General features: G+C 47.7%; 1 protein-coding gene and 1 long non-coding RNA gene across 2 annotated transcripts in view; both read right to left on the reverse strand.

Moving 5' to 3' along the window:
- Positions 1 to 14,775, reverse strand: part of kif26ab (kinesin family member 26Ab) — a 66,278-nt gene extending 51,503 nt beyond the window's left edge. The window contains exons 1-2 of the mRNA XM_035610503.2: positions 14,486 to 14,775; positions 14,055 to 14,276 (exon numbers count right to left, since the gene is read on the reverse strand). Coding sequence (XP_035466396.2) covers positions 14,055 to 14,276; positions 14,486 to 14,554 — 291 coding nt within the window. The 5' untranslated portion in view covers positions 14,555 to 14,775. The remainder of the gene's footprint in view (positions 1 to 14,054; positions 14,277 to 14,485) is intronic.
- Positions 14,776 to 19,640: 4,865 nt separating this feature from the next.
- LOC118285980 lies at positions 19,641 to 20,352 on the reverse strand. Its single transcript, XR_004785292.2, has 2 exons — positions 20,293 to 20,352; positions 19,641 to 20,107 (listed from the first exon to the last, which is right to left on the reverse strand). It is a non-coding gene; the product is annotated as an uncharacterized LOC118285980 (long non-coding RNA).
- Positions 20,353 to 20,503: the final 151 nt, after the last annotated feature.

Raw genomic sequence — 20,503 nt, forward strand, 5'->3', positions numbered from 1 at the left:
TGCCTTCTCATTTAGCTGCATCGCAGCAGACGCCGGGGCTTTTACCTGTCGTGCCGTCAGCAGGAATCCACCGGCTGAACCACACAGAGCTGACTCTACTGTCTGGAATGTACTCGCAACATTCACCATCCTGTTGCAAAACCCCCCCCACAAATCTGAGTGATGGATTGATAAAATCACATGACAACTCCGGCCTGACGGAAAAGGTATTGTGATGGAGGTCTGGGGATCATCCAAAGAAAAGGAGTGTCTCGCTTTCATGATTAACAAAATGTCAAAAAGGATTTCCCTTACTAAACAGACCACAGTCATGTGATGCTGTCGGCCAATGGGACGCCGGCAGGTGGGACGTCTCCCTCTCTCTGCTGTGGCAATGTTTTGGAGACAAAAATGACCCAGTCCTGTGTCAACAGCTGGGAAAAGCATCCCTCGCTGTGCTTTGTGAAAGTGATAAAAATAACACCATGAGGTAGCCTGCTGCGGGTTACGCCCTGGACGGGTCTGTTTTTCCTGGCCAGGAGGGTCACTGTCAGGCAGAGCTGGACCTCAAGCCAACACACATCAAGGCAGCACTTTCCGAGCCTCCATTTTCGCCCCTGTCTTTTCCTGTTTTGACAGGAAACAGGAGATGATAGCGCGGCCGTGCAAACAAGCAGAGATTGCCTCCGACCTGTTGCCGGGCTGTCCGTGCGCGGCAATGGATGTGTGTTTTCTTTGGAGGGCCTCGTGTCCAAACATACAAAAAATAACACACTGACGGTTCCACGTAATCTAGTACAAACACGGACATCGGGCCAGCGTGTCGCACAGGCCTGTACGCAGACTCACCTGACACGCTCACCCACTCACACCTGCCTTCATGCCAGGCTGGAATAACCTTGTTCCAGATCCTGGCACAGTCTTCCGCGTGTCAAGCGTTTCCTCACCGGCTCCCAGCAGCGTGCCAGCACAGCGCCGCACAAAGGAACGCAATAAGACACACCACGAAAGTCACGGGACACGGGACTTAATGGGAAGAGATGAAAGCTGCGGTGGTCACCATGGGGACCCAAACATAGGTGGTGGAGGTGAGCGGAGGAGCAATGTCAATATCTATTTTAAGGCGGTGGGTTGGGGGGGGGGGGTTGCTTTGAAGGCCAAGGGAGGTGTGGATGGGTAGCGTCTCTTGTTTGAGGCTCTTTTTGGAATGTGGGGCCTTTTATGTTGTCAGGAAGCACACCACGGTGAGACACAACAAGTGGAGTGACGGGGGCCATTAGAGGGGCTTTGTTGATGGTGGGAGAAGCTCAAAGGGACGGGACCCTTTGACTGCCCCCTCTGATCCCCCACTGGCCTTTGTTTATGAGCTAATTAAGCATTGTTCCGCTGCTGCAGGAGCCTCGGACCCTCCGTCCCCACAGCAGCGCCATGACTTTCAATGGCTACTGTAGGGCTTTTTACGGCACCCACTATAACTCGGCAACTCCAGCAGGAAACACTTTTCTGAACTGCTTTCTCATGTGGCAACCAAGTTCAGGCAAAAGCAGCCAACAAATATGTATAGCTGCTTTCAGACATGCACTGAAATCCGGGCATTTTCCTGACATTTTCCGGAGAGGCTCTAAAAATTCCGAAACATGTCCAGGTGAGTCCACGTGAGAATACCGCAGGACAATCTGTGGAAAATTCACATCAAGCAGGTCGGCGTGTTGATGACCGTTATCAAAAACTCTGCTTTCCGCTGTGGAATTGTCATCACGTCGACTTCGGACAATCTCCCATTGCCTTCGTCAAATGTGAAAGGCACACTCTGGAAAAAGTCTGGAGCCAAAGTCATGTCTGCAAACAGCTCATGTTTGTGTGTGAAATTGTGAGTGTTTTTAAGAGGCAGAGAAAATGCATAAAAGAGACGGAAACACACAAATCAGGTATAGTCTGGCAGTTCAAATCCAGTTCAAATGTGGCCTGCAGTGACGGCGTCCGTGGGAGTTCAAGTGTGCCCCAGTTTCACCCCTCCATTGGACACTGCAGCCGAAACAGCCTCTCGCTCACAAAGAGATGAAAGCACAAACAACCCAGCGTGGAACGAGGGGAGGCAGAGAGGTCAGGGGATGGACGGAACGGCGAGGAGGGGGCACCGTTCTTGCCGGCCAGATGAATGCGGTTATGACTGTGTGACAGCGGTGAAAGCATGTTTTTTTGAGGAATGCTCACAGAAAGGAAGGACATCTTTACAGAAAACGAATGCAATTGTGCAGAAATGTGTTTACCTGTGTTTTGGTTCAGGCGCAGAGAGGTCGGGGGGCATCAGATGGAAAAAGAAAAAGAAGAGAAAGTCACAAACTGTTCATTCATGACATCAGCGAATGACCCCGGTTTTGAAATTTTTTGGCTCTTCTGAGTTTTCTGCTCTTGAAGAACATAAAGGGAGAGGGGGGTGAGCCGGACAGAGCAAAGGGTCAGAGGACTGAGCGCAGCAGTGGCATCCACTCCTCTGAGCAGTAAAGCTGTGCAGGAATTCACCAAGGCCAGAGACACAGGTGTGCTCCCCGAGAGCTTCCCTCCTTTCCTCTCGGGCATCTGAGGCAGGGAAGCACTTCCACGTTGCACAGACACGTTCAAAGGCATTCCAGCTATGTTTTTGTTTGATACATAAATTTACAGCAGTAAACAACAGTGACAATCAAGAAGCACCAAATGAACCGCTGCCAAACAGCCTGTGGCGGTCAAAGAGCGGTACCTAGATACACACCCCATTAATGATGACAATTTCTAAAATGAAAAATACCTGGAAGAATCTCCAAATGAAAGTGAAATGTCAAATAAATCCAGGAACATACAATTAGGCAAGACAGCAGCAATTAGCGCACAAGACAGCTGCTAACATCACAGCAAAGTAAAAGTTTAACTGAGAACGCACACACACACACACACACACACACACACACACACACACACACACACACACACACACACACACACACACACACACACACACACACACACACACACACACACACACACACACACACACACACACACACACACACACACACACACACACACACACACACTAAATCTTTCCCCGGCTTGTTCCCACACACAGCATGGGAGTCAGGCACTTAGCTGGGGGTCCGCACTGCGAGGCCCAACACCGAGTTCCCCCCGAACAGCGAGGATGGCTCGGCTTTTATAGGCGAAGCTGAACTGGTACTGAGCAGCAAACGCAGATGATGGAGAGGCAGTTTGGGACTCGTAAACAGAGAGGTTTAAGTTTAAGTGCCCGACACACATGAAGGAGATAAAACAGCGCGGAGCTCTTCAGCAGAGAGGGTGACATCATAAAATAGCGCTGCGGTAACAAGTGGGGAAGCATAAAGGACGGATCTATTAACGGGAGTCGGTTCATAGGAGAGAGACGGGGGAAGGTTTACTCCATCCGCTGAGTAATGACGAGCTCAAGGCGGCATCGCTTTCTCACGACAGACAATTTCTGCTGGTGTGAATATGAAAGTAATTATCCCAATTTTGCTTTTGCCAGAACCTCCGTGACCTCCAAGGTACACGTGTTTACTGTTACAGTGTAAATGTGGACATTAATGCCAGTTCACCATTGACAATAACAGAGCTTTAATTCTCTACTTTGCCGCTTTTGTTAAAAGTTCAAGGCACGGCGTTAACTTTGAGGTGTAAGCAGTTAAGTTGCCTCTTTCGCTCTCTATCGCTCTCATCTTCTGATCTGTACAAATCATGGTTTGAGATATAAAATATGAGGGAAGCTGTCAAGTTGCTCTCAAAATGCTATTTTTCGATAAAGCACAATATCTGTGCACCGGAAAAAGGTGAAATCGAATCACAGACGGGCAACGCTGCTGCAGTATCTTGATTGACTTTTCTGCTGAAAATCCATTATGAAAAATCCATACAGCCGAGGATGACCTTTTCATGTTCCGCTTATTGAGAGATTCGGATGCACATTTTCTTCTGAGGTAATAAAAGCAACTTTGCTGTTTTCTAGAGAACGCATTGCTATGCTATTTCCTTTTAAAATGTCAGCAGCCACAGTGCAAAGTGAAATCGCTCAATAGTGGAAGAAAAAGTCAAACGGAAACACGCACTTTCCTCCTCTTTCCTTGTGCTCCTCCTGTCAGAGGGGACAGGTGCGTTGGGGCATTACGTTTTAGAAATTCAGGTTGCAGGGTGGAATCAAACTCAGATATCCATTTGGTGATTTAATGATACGGGCCCATAATTGAGCTATGAACTGAGTGTGCGGGTAGTGTGGTAGGTATGATCAGTGACACATTAGACCTTCATGTGAGCACACAGCAGGGCTCAAATCGGAGCTGAAGAGAGCTCGTCTCTTCATTATATACACCCTAAAGCTAAGTCCACCAAGTACCATAGTAATGGCACCGGCCAGTCACCTTCTCCATCACCTTCTCCATTAACCAGACCACCACTAGGCCTGTGTGCTGGAATGGAGATAAAACACTGACGATAATAATGCAATCATAAATTGGTAGCAGTTAAGTTCAGAAAGATGGATGACTTCTGCGGCAAAGTGGAAAGGATGGAGGGACTCTGAATGTGCTTCATCTCATTCTTTTCCTCTAGTTCACACATCATCAACACACACACACACACACACACACACACACACACACACACACACACACACACACACACACACACACACACACACACACACACACACACACACACACACACACACACACACACACACACACACACACACACACACACACACACACACACACACACACACACACACCTTCGCTCACCGAGCCGGACACTCAAGCATGAAATGAACATGAGCAGCGTGAACTTTGACTGGCATTTTCTCACCGCACCGGGATTTATGGAGCACTATATACGTATCTGAATGAGAACCTGACAATAAAAAAAACACAAAAAAAAAAAAAACAGCCTGACGCATATAGCCCAGCGAGACAAGTGAACACAACCCATCACAATCCATCTACTATTACACAAACACAAATAGAGTCACACAGAGATGCATGCATTCTGTCAGCGTGACACGTATATATAGAAATATGACATGAAAGCACAGTGGTGCACTCACGGCAGCTGCGCTCCACCACCAGTTTACTACCGTCGGCCCCCGAGAGGCTCCTCGGGGAATGAGTGAATGGACCAGTTTTGAATAAATAATAAATTGTAATCAACAGTTCCAAGAAATTCTAGTTGAGGATTTTGTAAGTTTCTCCCCACAGTCATCACTGGACTATGAGCTTAGAAAAGATACTAGGATTACTCACACTAACAAAACATTTGTAGTAAAAGCTCCTCTAATCAATATTTGAATATTAACAATGGAGGAAATGACTGCTTGTGTGTAATCCAAGAAGAGTTGCTTGTACATATACAGAAGATTATGACTATTTGACACATCTTTCAGCACATTGTTTTGTCTCTAATGCCCATAACTTAACTGTGTTGGGTTCAAAGAAGAGATTCTTTGAACACTGGCGTAGATGGTGTGTCTTTCGAGAGCCGGTGGAGAGCCATAGCAGACCCGTCAGAAGAGTGAAAACTGGGCAGGTATAGGCACCAACATCGATCATGTCGGCCGCGCAGCTGTTCTCGCAGCCCGGTGGCCAATTCTGCGATCTGTTAATCCAAGTTCTTGTTTGACGTTAAGATTCATGTTTGTCTGCTTAACTCAAGGCCTTCAAACTACATGCATGCGTGCAAAAAAAAAAACACTGTATACAATCCATCATCTTTTAGGTTGCCTCACCTCGTGTAAGTAAGAAAAAGAAACGCTGCCAAAACAAGCTCTTTAAGTGCCTCGCTCCTGGCACTTTGACAATATCAGAGGAGGAGTTGCTCAGCCCTTGTTAACATTCATCAGATTTTATAAAGCTGCTTCTCTTTCGGCTCGGCGCACTCTCTGGGAGTAAATATTGCCAGTAGAGGCCAAACACCGGCGGCGTTCTGAACCAACAGGTGAGAAGTGGAAGGTTCCATTGACATCTGCCCAAAGAGGGAAACACACAAGGCGATGTCAAGTCCAACGTACGCTCCGAACTCCACTCACCCACTGTTTGCTGTGAACAAGGGAGCCACGCCCCAAACAGCCCGGAGTTTGCTGTCTGCATATCCATCTTGGCAAGGATACACAGCGCTGGCATTCTCTTTCAGCACACTGCTATAAGCCAGGCGATTTGTCTGCTACCACAAGGCCTGCTGTCAGTCGAGCGCGCTTTATGGAGCGCCTCCAGCTCAGCGCTCCTCGCTGTCTGTGTCTCGAAAATTTATCTCTGCGACTATGTCTTTCCAATACTCTGAATCAGACTCAATAATGGACTGCAGTCTGCCCCGGATCGCGCACGTCTCACTTCACTCCATGACATATGGAGCCGAGCGGCCGGAGCCAGCGAGAAAACGCGAAAGACAAGGACTCGCCCACACCGGCCGCCCGCCCTAAATTAACAAGTCAAACTGATTCATTCCCACTGGTTACACTTCTTGTTGCGTTTGTGTTCCTTGTACATTGACATTTTTGCCGTTGTTGCCGTGTTCTCGTGCTCCTCAGACCTGTGCTGTGCTGTAACACATCGCTCCTGTCAGCCATTGTTTCAGCTCAGTCTGGCTCATTGTAAACGCATGATCCTTCACCAAACAGCAGCAAGCCCATTCAGACATGCATGGCAACCATTCATCAAACACTAAAGCAATAAACAGCTCAAGGACATAGGTGTTGTCAAAAGCTTTAATTCATTTAAGAGTTCTGTTAAAATGCCCTCTTTGCCCTTTTGCTCGGAGTTGGAAACAGCTTGCTCTGTCCATCGGAGAGCAAAGACCACCTTCCAGCACCTCTGATGCTAACATCTAGAAGGAAACATCATTGTTTTAAACGAACAAGACACATGTTCATTTGTGATCTTAAGAGGTTTAATGTCGTAGGCACCTTTGGGCAGCATTTAGAAGTATTTAGATCCCTTACTTAGGTTAAAGTACTAGTACAAAAACTGTGGAAAAACACCACAACAAGTAAACGTCGTGAGTTCAAAACCTCATTTCAACCCTGTTGTCTTCATCTTAGTCTTAAACATTTTTCCTGCTAATCCAAGAGGATTATATATAAATTGTTTGTTTAACTTGAGGAGTAGTTGAATGTTCTAAACCCACAAAGAAACATGTAATCTTTAGGGTTCTCGGGAACATTCAGATTCAACATCGACAAATTTGGAGAGACATAATTTTCATTGGACAGAAAGAAACAAAGATTCAAATGTGAATAGCAACAGGAATAAAAGCTACAATGCACGTCAGTTTTCCAACTGCTTGGCAGCATAATCGGACTATGCTCTGTAACACGTAAACAGGATTATGAATGGAATATTCTATTAGCATCTCGTGTAAACATCATAATCGGGATAATGTCTCATTAAGAATAAGGTCAATAGTCTGATTACTGCTGCCCATGTACGTAGTCAGTGTCTGGCAGGCTGTTGCCCTGTGCTTCTTCCAATATGCTTAGAAGCTCACTGTGGTTGTAGCTTCATGTTTAACAGACAGATGGGTTAACCACCTTCTCTTTTTCAAAAGCCCAAGAAAAATATGATTGTTTTACTTTTTTATGGAAAAAAATTGAGATTCATATTCTTTTTTTTTGTCATTTTGTAATGTGATTTCTTTGTTAAGAATGAATCTCTTTTTAAACACGACATGCCTCTTCGGGCCAACATTTACTGAGATTCAAGATAAACAAAGACAGAAGCTCCGTGGCCTCGGGTAACTTGAAACTGCTTCCTCATCAGCTCGATTTAAGGTAATGGCGCAGTTGTTTTCCCAAGTCACAATTTGATTAAACATCTTTACAATCCGTTATTAAAGATAACAGTCTGGCTTGTATATTTGATTTCTGTGAATGAGAGCGGCCTTCACAATAACTCATAGTGGCAGAGTAAATTCCCAGGTCTAAGCAGCTCTACAAAGCTCTGCTCACCTTGATGGGTGACGGAGGGAACATCTGGATGGCTCTCTCTGTGGACGTACATTTCACTGGCATGCAGCTGCACCAGATGGCCAGAATAGGACACATTCAGTGTGTGTGTGTGCGTGTGTGTGTGTGTGTGTGTGTGTGTGTGTGTGTGTGTGTGTGTGTGTGTGTGTGTGTGTGTGTGTGTGTGTGTGTGTGTGTGTGTCTGTGTGTGTGTGTGTGTGTCTGCGTGTGTGTGTGTGTCTGTTTGTGTGTGTCTGCGCGTGTGTGTGTGTGTGTGTGTCTCTGTGTGTCTGCGTGTGTGTGTGTGTCTGCGTGTGTGTGTGTGCGCGCTCCGGAGCCATGGTCAGCTCCTGTTTAATCTTGCCCGCTGTGGATCTGCTCCTGAATGGCAGTTATTCCAGGTGGAAGAATTCCTTAACCTCCTCCAGCTGATTCCTTCACTCTCCTCCCGATGAAAGGCGACGAGCGTCAGCCTCCACCGCAGCTCAGTTTCCATCAGCCCCTCGCATCCACCCTCCCTGAACCCATTTCCTGCACTCCGCCTGGTAGCAATTTACCCTTGCAATTGCGATACGTAGCGGACTGTGCTGCAACGATCGGGGGCCGATTCGCTTTGGACTCGCCAAATTAAAGACGTAAAATGAAACAGCGGCAGACAATGTAAAGATGTGTCTTTCATTCTAGAGCTGCCTAAAGGTTAGAGGGGGGGATATGCTTCTGGCCACTGTGAAAGTTCCTTGAAATGTAGGACCAGCTATGAAAATCTGAAGGCAGGAAGGTGAATTAAAAAAACTATTTACGCTTCCTTAACTACTGACAGGGTTGTTCTGCTGTCCACATTTAAAGGACGAAGGCTGCACTGTGTAATTCACAGGAGAGAAAGGAAATATAAAGAAAGTAAAGGAATTTTATTATAAGTCAACTTCCAAGTTAATTGATCGGGCAGGGCTTTTTGTTCTGTGCCAGTGTACAGACTGCCATCTATTAGCAAGTAGTGGGAATTATTGCAGAAATAATGTGTTTTTCGCTGGCAAAATCAAACATGTATTTGATGTTGTTTCATGTTACTTTATGCAAAAAAATTGAAATATGAAAAAATGTGTAAACCCATTTTCCAGATTCCAAAAACCTCAAATGTTATCTAAACACAAGCAGTCATCATCCATGTATCTAAAAATGGCAACATTTTGATTAAATTAAAGAACTCTCTGATTGAAGAAAAAGACAAGATTAAAATTCATTCAGTGCTTTCAGTTCTTCGAGTTTTCAATTCCTGGCGCAAACATGGTGGAAACGCATGATTTCACGCAAGAGTACAAAGACAGTATTTTAGATTAAATTCCTATATCTAAAGGTAATTGTGAAAGTGATACGCATAATACATGCAAACACAAAACAAACTTGTCATGTGGAGGGGAGAATGACAGCTGCTGGAGGAGTGACTGAACGGAGCTGTGGAGACTTGAGGTAAAGTGGCAGTGAACAGCTGCAACCTGCCGCGGCCCACAGACACAGTGCAGCACGGCAGCGCTGTGACTGATGTCCGTGCTCTCTGCACCACTTGACACCAGATTATTGCTCTGCGGTTTAATACAGCCACATGCCATAAAGCAAAAGGCACACCGCATGCAGGGAAGAAACCAGGGGACGGCTCAGCCCAGAGTCCCCTGTATATTTTCATCTCCTCCCAGCCTCTCTCTGGTGTATGCACTGCTGAGCAGGCGCACACACACACACACACACACACACACACACACACACACACACACACACACACACACACACACACACACACACACACACACACACACACACACACACACACACACACACACACACACACACACACACACACACACACACACACACACACACAAAAAGCCTCTGGGGCTCAGGTGCTTAGAGGTGAATAGAATAATATGGTCACGCTCTGTTTTAACTCTACGTCAGCTCAGGTTTCACGACTGGAGGTTGTTGGGGTTTTTTTTTTTTTACACAGTCTCTTTTCTGTCCGTCCCCTTCATCCGTCTGCCAGTCACGCCTGTCATCCGCCCTCCCGCAGCGAACCTGGCAGCCCACACCTGTTCCTGCCCAGGTCGGCCCCCTGAAACCCAAACCCGCCATCAAGACTGGAGAGACCTGACAGAAAGGTCACAGGTCAGTCAACAAAGGAGAGGTAACCTACCCTCCGAAGGGCCTGAGAAACAGTAGCCAGGCTGGTAAATCACCCACTTCTTCCCCGGTCTCCCCTGAACCATTTCTCTTATGCTGACTTGTAAACTCACACGCACATATCAATACACAGTGCTGTTAGCAACAAAGTAATGTTGCCGCGAGGTCCTTGGCCATGACAACGAAACAACCTGAATGAATTCGGTGAATAGGTGGAAAGCAAGCAACATAAAGTTACTACACAAGATTTATGTCAAAAATAGGTGTTTATTTCATACAAAGCAAAGTCAAACTCAGCCTGGAAACATGAGTTGCATGAAGCAGGGCTGATTAATTTCCTTCCCTCTGGGCTCCGGGAAACAAAACCCGATTTGAAACACTTACATGGATCCACTGACAACTCTGCACTTTGAGTGGATCAAGGGTCAAACGAGGAACAAAGCAGAAACAAATCAAACATGAATCCAAATGAGCCATTAGAGAAAATTGCTGTTCCCATTATTTATGAATTCAACAGGGGCAAAAAAAAAAACTGGCAAAAGGCCTGATGGTACACACTAATTCCTGCAGCCACATTCACAGTCACACTCCTACACGCCCTCCGTAATAGGCTCGGACACATGTCGTGTATACATCAGCAGTGCTGGACTGTATGCATTATCAGCTGTCGGTTTGCGCACGCTCTATAAACCGAGATTAAACTTTGTTATAGTTGAACGTCTGCTGTAACCTGATTGGCTTGGTGGTACCAAAATCAGTTTCTCCATTTCCTGAGGGGCAAAGGTCATCAGGAAGGTGAGCTCTGGCCGCAACTGACCTCAACCTCCGACGGCTCAACTTGAATCCACCTCTTCAAGCCCTCACAGCCCTGCAGGACATTCTCTGTTAATCAGTCATTGTACCATATGAGCTCACAAGGTGCAACACTGCTTTTTACAATCAGGGGTTTTTTTGCGTTCCAACTTCTTTTCCCCCTGAGGGAAACCCTTCGCAATGACACACCTCCACGCATATTTCCTCGACATAATCCATAATCATTTTTGGCTGCCGTTCTCCCCCTGCATGTCGACTCTGTCATGGGTGAGTGATTACAATTAAGGTTAGCCTCTTAAAAAAGACAACAACAAAAAAAAGGTATCAAGTGACGGGGCTTCTGTCTAAAAGTTTGACTCAGGGGTCTAAGCTGCTCCAGCCGGGCCACGGGTGAGGTATTACAGTCCTCTCAGGTCACAGTAACTCCAGGCGACCGACTCCATACAAACCTCGTCACCTATTGTTGTCGCTGACATGCTCTTAACTTCTCAATGAGATGGTCGTGGCAAAGGCGCCAAAAGAAAAAACATTTTGTCTCTTCAGCACACATGGACGAAACATGAAATAACCCGTCCCGTACAGACTTCCAAACAAAAAAAAAAAGAGGACGAGAATTATCATTAATGATCCGAGAGTGGCTCTAATCCCGCTACATGACTCTGTCTGTCTGCGCTCACAGAGCCTCTGATTACAGCGAGGAGCCAGTTGGTGACTCTGAAGTCGTCTTTCTTTATAGCAAACCTCAACTAGTCACACGTGTCCAGCCACAATGAGCTTAGTCTACAATTATTGAATCCAGACTGTCTGCTGTTCACTATTGAAGTCATTTCACCGTGTCGTTTTTAATTAAGCAGGTGATTTCCCTTTGATTCCATCACGTCTGGAGGTTGCCAGTGTTGAAGTGCAATTGCACAACTTCGAATTCGAGAAAAAGCAGCGGAAACTTCGGGATGTTGGCTCAAGGACATCATTTCAGAAAGGGTCTTTTGAGGGTTCGACGTTCAACACAATGTCAAATTGGGTGAAGATACTTTTAATTAAGAAACCATTGCAAATTAGGTTTATAAAGTGTGATGTGTTTGTGTGTGCAGTTTAAATAGTTCCTCTTGAAATGAGGCCGGCATGAAAGAGCATAAAACTAAACAAAAATGGAATTGCTGCAAGTGGATGTGGATGAATTAAAAAAAGTGTTTTTGGTTGGGTTTTTTCTGCTGACGCAGGGATTTCTGTCCAACTACGGTGCCCTGGCTGTAACACAATGAACCTGAGCAACAATGTGGAGGGGAAAAGGCCTCTACTTCCCAAAATCTTTTGCGGGACATACTGTAAGCCGTTTCCTTCAGACCCAAACAGGAAAACACAAAAGCTGTCTGGGAGACTTCAGTGAGTGAACGGGGAACTTTCCCTCTAGTAGGCTTCATGTATGAAAGCACATTCTCTCAACCCAAACAGTCTTCCTTGAATTTTTATCTACTCGCTTCTACTACTGTATTCAAACAATAAGTCGACAGACGGGGGGAGGGGGGCTGTCTGGGGACCGAGTCAACTTCCTCCTGATTAAAAGAGGTGGACGGGGAGGGAGGGGGGAAGCGGGACCTCGGGTAAACAGTCTCCGCTCACGTTTTTTTTGCCCATGACACAACACGGGCCGAAGCCTTGCAGGTAGGGGGATCCCGGACACACCAGCAGGCCACCTGCGTCGTCCAGTTGACCTTATTCCCTGCACGGAGGAAGCAATTTGGAAAACGATCATCCATAACCGCGTCCATCCTATGAAGCCCCAACAGGTGAGCGGCTCAAACTCGCAAAGACAATGGGTTTATTATCCTTCAGCTGGAGGAGCCCATACCATAACCCTGGTACAATAACAGCACCCTGCCATCACCGTTTGCCAACCCCGGAATTAAGGCCCAATTTAGCCATCAACAAGTGCAAAATAGGGGGGAGATGGGGGGGGGGGCTCTCATCTCCTTCTACGACACTGAGCACCTGGTGAAGGCCACAAGTACTGCTGGAGGGTCCCACACTAAAAAGGGGAGGTCAGTTCCCATGGCAGATAATAGCAGTTGAGGGTAGGCCTAATGTGTTCACGGGGGCGGACCTGATACCTGAATATAGATCTGATACGCTCAGAACAAAGATTGGACCACACATACAGATGTCTCCAACACAGAGCCCAGGTGCTTCAGAAAATGCCCCCTTGTCCCTTGTATACCTGCTCCCGTATGAACATCAGGTGCTGTGGGATTGGGGGGGGGGGGGGGACCTTGAAGAGCTGTAATCCAATCTGAGGCTGAGATTCCCCCTCTCTCCCTCTCTAAATCGAGACAACAAAGGAGGACCGACTCCAAGGCAAATCCAACCCGCCACAACAGCGTCGGTCGCGGGGGCCTATATTTAACAGCGGTGGGAATTGTGGGAGCAGCCATACAGGAACACTTTCAATGCACAGCGAAGGTCGACTGGGACTTAACTTCCTCCTCGGTCTCCTACGTGAGCCGCTCCGCTCATTTCAAACCCCCCTCGACCCTCCCCACACCCAGCGGCCAAATAGAGAGATAAGCATTGTTTGGCCAAACAATGGGCCACTTTCAAAGTCTCAAAAGCTTCCATTTTCACATCCAAGGCCAGCATTTGAAGTCAAGTAGAGCAATAAACAACTTTACAAGTGGACGGAGAGAGCCTTTTTGTGTGGGGGGGTTGGAAACCATCAGGTGGGTCTTCATGCACGGTTAGATGAGAGTTAAGAGCAGGTGCAGGTGGGCGAGGAAGGACTCAAGGAAAGCAGCTCTGCACGGAAATGTTTCAGCAGCTCAGACTGAGGCTGCTGCCAAAGGGCCGAGTCCTTCCTCCTCTGGCCCTGCGTTTGAACAACAGTGTGTGTTTCCTTCCCAACAGGGACTGTAACTCGCTCACTCGTTGGCTGTCTGAACCCCATTCGACTCTTTTAATAAGAAATGGTGTGAAACAACAAGGCACCGCAGGGGATCAGAGGTATTTCAAACTTTAAGCTGGTGGGAAATGTTAAAAAAAAAAAGGGAGGTTGGATTTTCTAACAAAGAAATGAAAGAGTGGAAAAAATGATGTCACCAACCTTTAGTGAGTTCTGGTCGGCCAGTGCCAGCGCCTGCCTCCTCAGCTCGGACACGTTCTTCTCGCACTGCGGGCAGAAGCCTCCCTCTCTCTCCTGCGCCTCGGAGATGGACACCGAGCCGGCGCCCTCGGGGGGAGGCCGGGCGCTGCACCGCGCGTCCTCCGCAGAAGGAAGTCTCTTCCTGCGGGTCACAGGGGACTCTCCGCTCGGACATCCCTCCACCTGCAGCATGGGGGACAGAGTTTGGTTGACTACTTGGCCGTGGGGGGGAGGGGGGGGAGAGAGAGAGAGAGAGGGGCCGGGGCAGCGTCTCGCCTCCAGCGCGCACCAGAGTGAGAGTGTTTGGAGACACCTGTCCAAGTGCGCACCGCCGGGTTAGTGACTTCTTCGCAGTGGAGACGCTCCGGCCCTGCTCACACTGAGGCACTTACAGTGAACAACACGCGGTCGCCGGAGTCCCCTCCGCCGGGAGCCGAGGAGCCCCCGCGAGCTGCGCTCATTCTCCCGGGTCCAGGTCGCGCCTTCCGGGGGAGCGTCTCCGCGTGAAGCAGCCAACTCACAGGTCCCGCCGCTGGAAGACGCGGGCCAGGGCCATGCGGGCTACACCTGGGGGCCCGGCCACAGGGGGGTCACGGGTCATCTGTCGGCACCGTGCACTGGGACCTGTCGCCGCCGCTCGCGGGCAACTGCAGAGTGTCTGGCAAGTTCGCAACTCGGCGCAGGAGTTTTTGGCAGGAGGCGGCGTCACCGCTGCGATGGGAGGGAGCGGCGCAGCTGAGGGGGGCGGCGGAGGGGCCTGGAGCGGAGATCAGGGCTGCTCTCATGCCACTGACCCGTGGACTGTTGGTGCAGTGGTCGACACGCCGCTTACAATACACGTTTCATCCAGGAAAAACCATCCTATTCACCCAATTTGACAATATAATAATAATAATAATAATAATATGATCTGTGTCGAGTTCGTCAACGAAGCCCAAAAGGATGCTAACACGAATATTCAAACCACATGTTTCTTTATGGCTGCATCAGTCCATCCAATGTAAAACACTGGCTGTGGCATGTGCATCATTTTTTTCTTCTCTCCCCCACATTCCCCAGAATCCAGCCTGAATTATTCAACTTTGGGATCTCCACTGGGAATCAAAGATTGGTCTGCACATGCAGGAATTTGCATTTCGGTTTCGGGTGTTGACCTGAGGGCAGATCTCCTCTTATCGTGATCATCGACCACATTCAACTCGATAAACCCCTGCATGGCAGCTTCAGCCCAATATAAGTTCATGGCTATTCTTCAATAACATCGCAAGACTGAGATCGTTTTGTTTCAGCACCATTTGTTATCAAAATATGACACATGAGGTCAACCCTTTGCAGGATAGAATATTATATATCTTTGGGCACATCAGCAACTGTTGCCTCCTCTCGGGCGCAGGATTGCCCCTGTGGGTTGTCAGTGGAACTCTGGCGCCATCCTCTGGCGCAGACGCAGAGCTGCACCTCCCCAAGAGAAAGGGTGGAGGAGGTACTCGGGTTAAATATTTAATTCGGTAAACTTTGAATATTTCATGCGGATGATGTAAGCGACGGTGCCCACATGCTGCTCTTGCCACCAGAAACGTTCTGTCTCTTGTTCCGCCCTGAAACGACCTGTTTTGGGGAAACCCAGAGGCTTTTGTCCCCCGGTTATATACCACACAACGATGATACAGAGTGACTTGGAAAGTGCACACGATCCAAAATATGTATCCACATATATAGTCATTCAAATTCATTAAGTTGTGCTCCAATAATATTGATGCTTTGGGGCTCGTCTCGAGACACGACACGACCTAACCTCATCTAAAAGAACGAGAGGAAAAAAATAAGGTCACAGTTAAATCTAAATCTTCAGACAACCCACACATACCTCCTCAACATGTGATCGCTCACATTGTATTCGATACGATTTCATCGATATCAGTTTATATCTCAATGACTCAATTTCTGTTAACCCTATTAGATTTTTTTTTGGGCTCAAAGCCCAGCAATCATTTTTTTTAATTAAAAAAAAAAGTTAGGATACTTCTATTCGCAGTAAAGTGCTGAATACGACGAGAGTAACGATGAGTAACGACGAAGTTTGAGATGAATGAAAGGATGCTGGAGGCTGCTGGAGGCTGCTGGAGGATGCTGGAGGCTGCTGGAGGCTGCTGGAGGATGCTGGAGGATGCTCCTCGAGGTGCCGAACACCGGACAAGAGCCGCCAGACGCGCATCATTTTGCCTGACTCGTCACTGTTTTCCTACTGATTTCAAAAGGAACAGCGATACTTTACATTAGAATGAGACCAATCCTGAGATAATCCGGACTCCTTACCTTCGTTTTCCTCTTCAGCAGGTGACTTGTAAATCCAAATATGATGTCGGAGTCAACGAAGATTGTCCCCAGGTCGATGACGCCCGGGTTGGGCTTCCCCGGACCGGGAGACCCCGGTGAGTTTGGCAAAGCCATGTGGGCTGCGAGTGTAGCCTACAGAAGAATATTCCACTCGGCGCGAAACCTACACGAGCTGTACATCCATCTAGTTCATACCTCTCGTTCCCTCCGAAAAGACCCGCAAGGCTCTTTAATCCGGACATCCAGTGGCTCACGGTGAGAGCTCGCACGTGTGCGTAAAAGAACCCGTCAGGTCTCCGGCAGTCCGAGAAGACAGTGGAGCAAAACGATCCATCCGGCGCGCAAACAGGCTTTACATCCAATGGAACACTTTTCTTCTTTTTCTTCTTCAAGCCATCCTGGGGCAGGTCGTGCCTGGTCTGTGAGCAGGTCTGAGAGCGAAGGCGCACCTTGCGCATCTGCTGCTCTCTGTTCTCCAGCCCCCCTCTCTCTGTCACTCACTCAGCCCCCCCCCTCTCTCCCTCTCTCTCTCAGTGATGACCTACCTACCCATCCGATTTGCTGGCACATCCTTGTCAGCCCCCCACGGGAACATAACGCAAACACACCACAATGACAACACAATGACAATCCTGGTGCCAATAACCCCTGTAACGACAGCTCCCCTGTAATATTCACGGAGAGACGACTTACAAAGTGTGTGTGTGTGTGTGTGTGTGTGTGTGTGTGTGTGTGTGCACAGTAATGACCTCATCATAGCCCACTTTATGGCATTTCTGTCTCCTATATAATATCCCTTGCAGGATGTATTTATTGCACATGTATTCTTCCACATGGGAATATCAAATAGCCCATAAGAGACACTTGATGTCTTATATACTTTCTGTGATGATGGGGACCAACTGCAGGTATAGGCTTTTCCCAATCGAATTAAAAAGATGATTTGATTGTGATTGATTCAAATATACTTTATTGCAGGCTACATCAAAATCAGATCAAAGGACATTTCTTTTTGAAACAATCAGCCAGCACTGAATAAACCCCCTTTGTGTGACATCCATGCAACTGGATAATCTGAGGTGTTTGTGCTGCTGAATAATGCAACTGAAGTCTGGAAATTCGGGATGATTTCACGAGTGCTATAGTCGCCACTCACAAGCCTTCCCTCTATTTCCAGCAAGCGGAGGCTAATTATCCCAGAGATTGAATTGTTGAGACCAGCAGGTAGCTGCATGTGGTTCAGGGGAACCATTAGACTGATGTAATTACAGGCTGTGTGTGAGAATATGAATATCGCTAAGACCAGTTTCAGTGGGAACAGTTGGTCCGAAGCAGAATCCACAGAGCATTTTGTCTGCTCACGTTTAATTCATGAATTTGAACCAGTTTCTAGCTGAAGCAGCAGCGAGGGCTGTTTGTAGAGATGATGTCATCCACGTGGAACTGCTCCACAGATGGAACAGTTGCTCATTTCTCCTTTTTTTGGTAACGTGTGTGCAACTTTTCTGTTCTGTTTCAAATTAGGATGCTTTGAACGCTTGAACAGAAACAGTGTTGATCAGAGTCATGTTTTGTAGGGGGGGAGGTTGGATTAAAGGGATATTCATGTGCTTTAGTTGTGCACCTTGCAGACCAAGGACCAAAGATATCTCAGTAAAATATCTACATTGAAGTGGCAGAGTCTGAAATATTGTGGTATTCAGCCCTTGTTCTTTCAAACTCCCTGCCAGCTTGTCACAGGGTTTCTGTTCGAGAGGTCCAGCATCCAAGTCGAAGCCGAGATAACCTCGATGACATCACAGTTTTTTTTCAGGTCTCAGAAAGCCACAGAAAACTGTTTCCACAGACTGACCTGTAGCTACCATTAATGAGGAGTAAAATCAATGTGGTGTTCTTTCAGCTGAACAAAGAGAGTAGCTGCAGGCGGATTTCACTCAGGGTGGAGTTTCTTTTTATTCATTTGACACCGCAGGTTTACCCCACTGGTCCCTCACAGATGGCTGCCAAAACAATTCATTTGAAGTTGAAGTCACGTCGAGTCGGAGACTGTGCAATGTACCGGTGAAGACTGGTGTTGTCCAAACTTGAGAGTCGCACGTCCTTGGGACAGAGGGACACGTTTGGTTTTTCATTCTTCAGCGGGCCGAAGATGATCAGGATTAAGACTCTCTCAGGCAACAATGATGCTGTGAGGGCTGAGCGGAGGGGGGTAAATAATAAATATTCTAGGCATGAATAAATGATTTCTGATCCCATAAACACCTCGCAGACCACGCAAGTCGGCGCCCTGCTTCTCTCCCCGTCCCCTACCCATCTCTCTCGCACGCACAAGAACAGACACACACTCTGGGGTTTTTTTCGAGACAGGGAGGAGGCAGGGGTTGTCAGTAGAGCAATAATTACAATCCATAGTAAAAAAAAGGATTTACCACGTCCGTCACCCAGCACTCCCCACTGGAGGAGGTCTGGGCCGGGTCTCCCCCAGTCGCCGATGAAATTCGGAGGACGCGAATCCCCCCCGGGGACCGCAAGTGCCGCTACATCTGCTGCCCTTGTGCACGTACAGGGACATGGCTCAGGGCATCTCATTAAGGCTTCTCCCGTGTCTTCTCCCCTGCCCGTGAGACCGCTGCAGCGTCTCCCCGTGCACGCACAGGCTTTGTGAGAAGCGTTTAGCAAATATTGATAGTCCTTGGCGCATGTAAGGGAGATGAAAGGGGAGAGGGTGAAGGGGGCTGTCTCAAAGAGGGGGGAATAATCGGTGCACAGTGCTTTCATGAATGATTTACGCAATTTTAGGCAGCCTATACTCCTTGGGAAAAGAGGCAGTTGGATTTTCTTGTGTCAGATTGAGTCTTTAGTTCAAATTTCCCATCAAACCAATACTGAAAATGAAGGATCTGAAACTGCAAAGTTTAACTGAGTCGGCGTTTAGTCCTGACAGAGAACAAACTGTTGTCACAAATCAAGCTGAAAGCAGAGATGGGTGACCAGAGTTTTAATAGTTTGTCTACATTTACCCTAAAATAATAGTGCGTGGTAGTCAACACTTTCCTCTCTTTTGAAGGATTGGCTGTAAAAAAAAAAGGGCAGCAGATGCAGTGATTCTGAGATATCTTACCATGGCAGCAGGTTTCAGTACTTTGGACAGCAACGCTCCCCGCAGACTCGAGGTCCGACGGCCCACAAAGACTCAGCAGAGACAAATGGTTCTTTATTGACTTGTTTTAATCAGTACCTCTGAACAGTGGCAACAATAAAACAGTGATGAAAAGACCATGTTACTGCATCAGCAGGGCTGTTAAAAAATTTGTGTGCGCGCCAGCAGAATGAAATTACTGGAGCCTGATGATTTTTACAGCCTCCACAGGGCCCGCCATGCAGTTGTGATCGTAACACAAGGGGGCACAATGACAGAAGGAGGCGGACAAGGAGACATGATGGAAGCAGAGAGGCAAATCACACAGTGTTGTTCAGAAATCCTCACACGTCAGGCCTCCTGGGATGTTTTTGCCGTTTTTTAGAGATTCCATTCCAACAGCGGCAGCATGTGTCTGGCTGGTCAAGTGGTCCTAAACATTTCACAATTTTCTCTAAGAACTGTTGAACTGTTGAGAACCACTTAATCAGCGAGACTAAGCACTCCTTCGTGGGGGTAAAAGTCGTCCATTGAACGGCTGTGTCCATCAACGAGAGAGGAAAAAACAGAGGCTAGAATTAGATTCGGAGATCGCCTGGTGGTTGAGGCACAGGCCAACACAGGCCACTACGACAGGTTTCAACAACACAGCGGACCCGACAGCACCTGCGAGAGGATAAGTCCACGGAAACAAGCAGAGGCCTCAGCCAACCAAGAGCTCACCTGCAGAACGTGGCTCTTCTCTCCTTGAGACGACGTTGTCCTTGGTGTCGTCCCAGCCCAGACTGAGTGAGTGCAGTGTCGCGGCTCTTTATATAGTGTTCTGGGGCTAGGTTCATACAAGCCTCCCATTCAGAAAGGAATGAGACCCATGCTGGTCCAACCGGATGAGCTGGGTTCCACGAGCAAGGAGCACCAAGGGGCAGCCGCCCTC

This window comes from Scophthalmus maximus, chromosome 15 (assembly GCF_022379125.1).
Source record: "Scophthalmus maximus strain ysfricsl-2021 chromosome 15, ASM2237912v1, whole genome shotgun sequence".
Classification (NCBI taxonomy): domain Eukaryota; kingdom Metazoa; phylum Chordata; class Actinopteri; order Pleuronectiformes; family Scophthalmidae; genus Scophthalmus; species Scophthalmus maximus.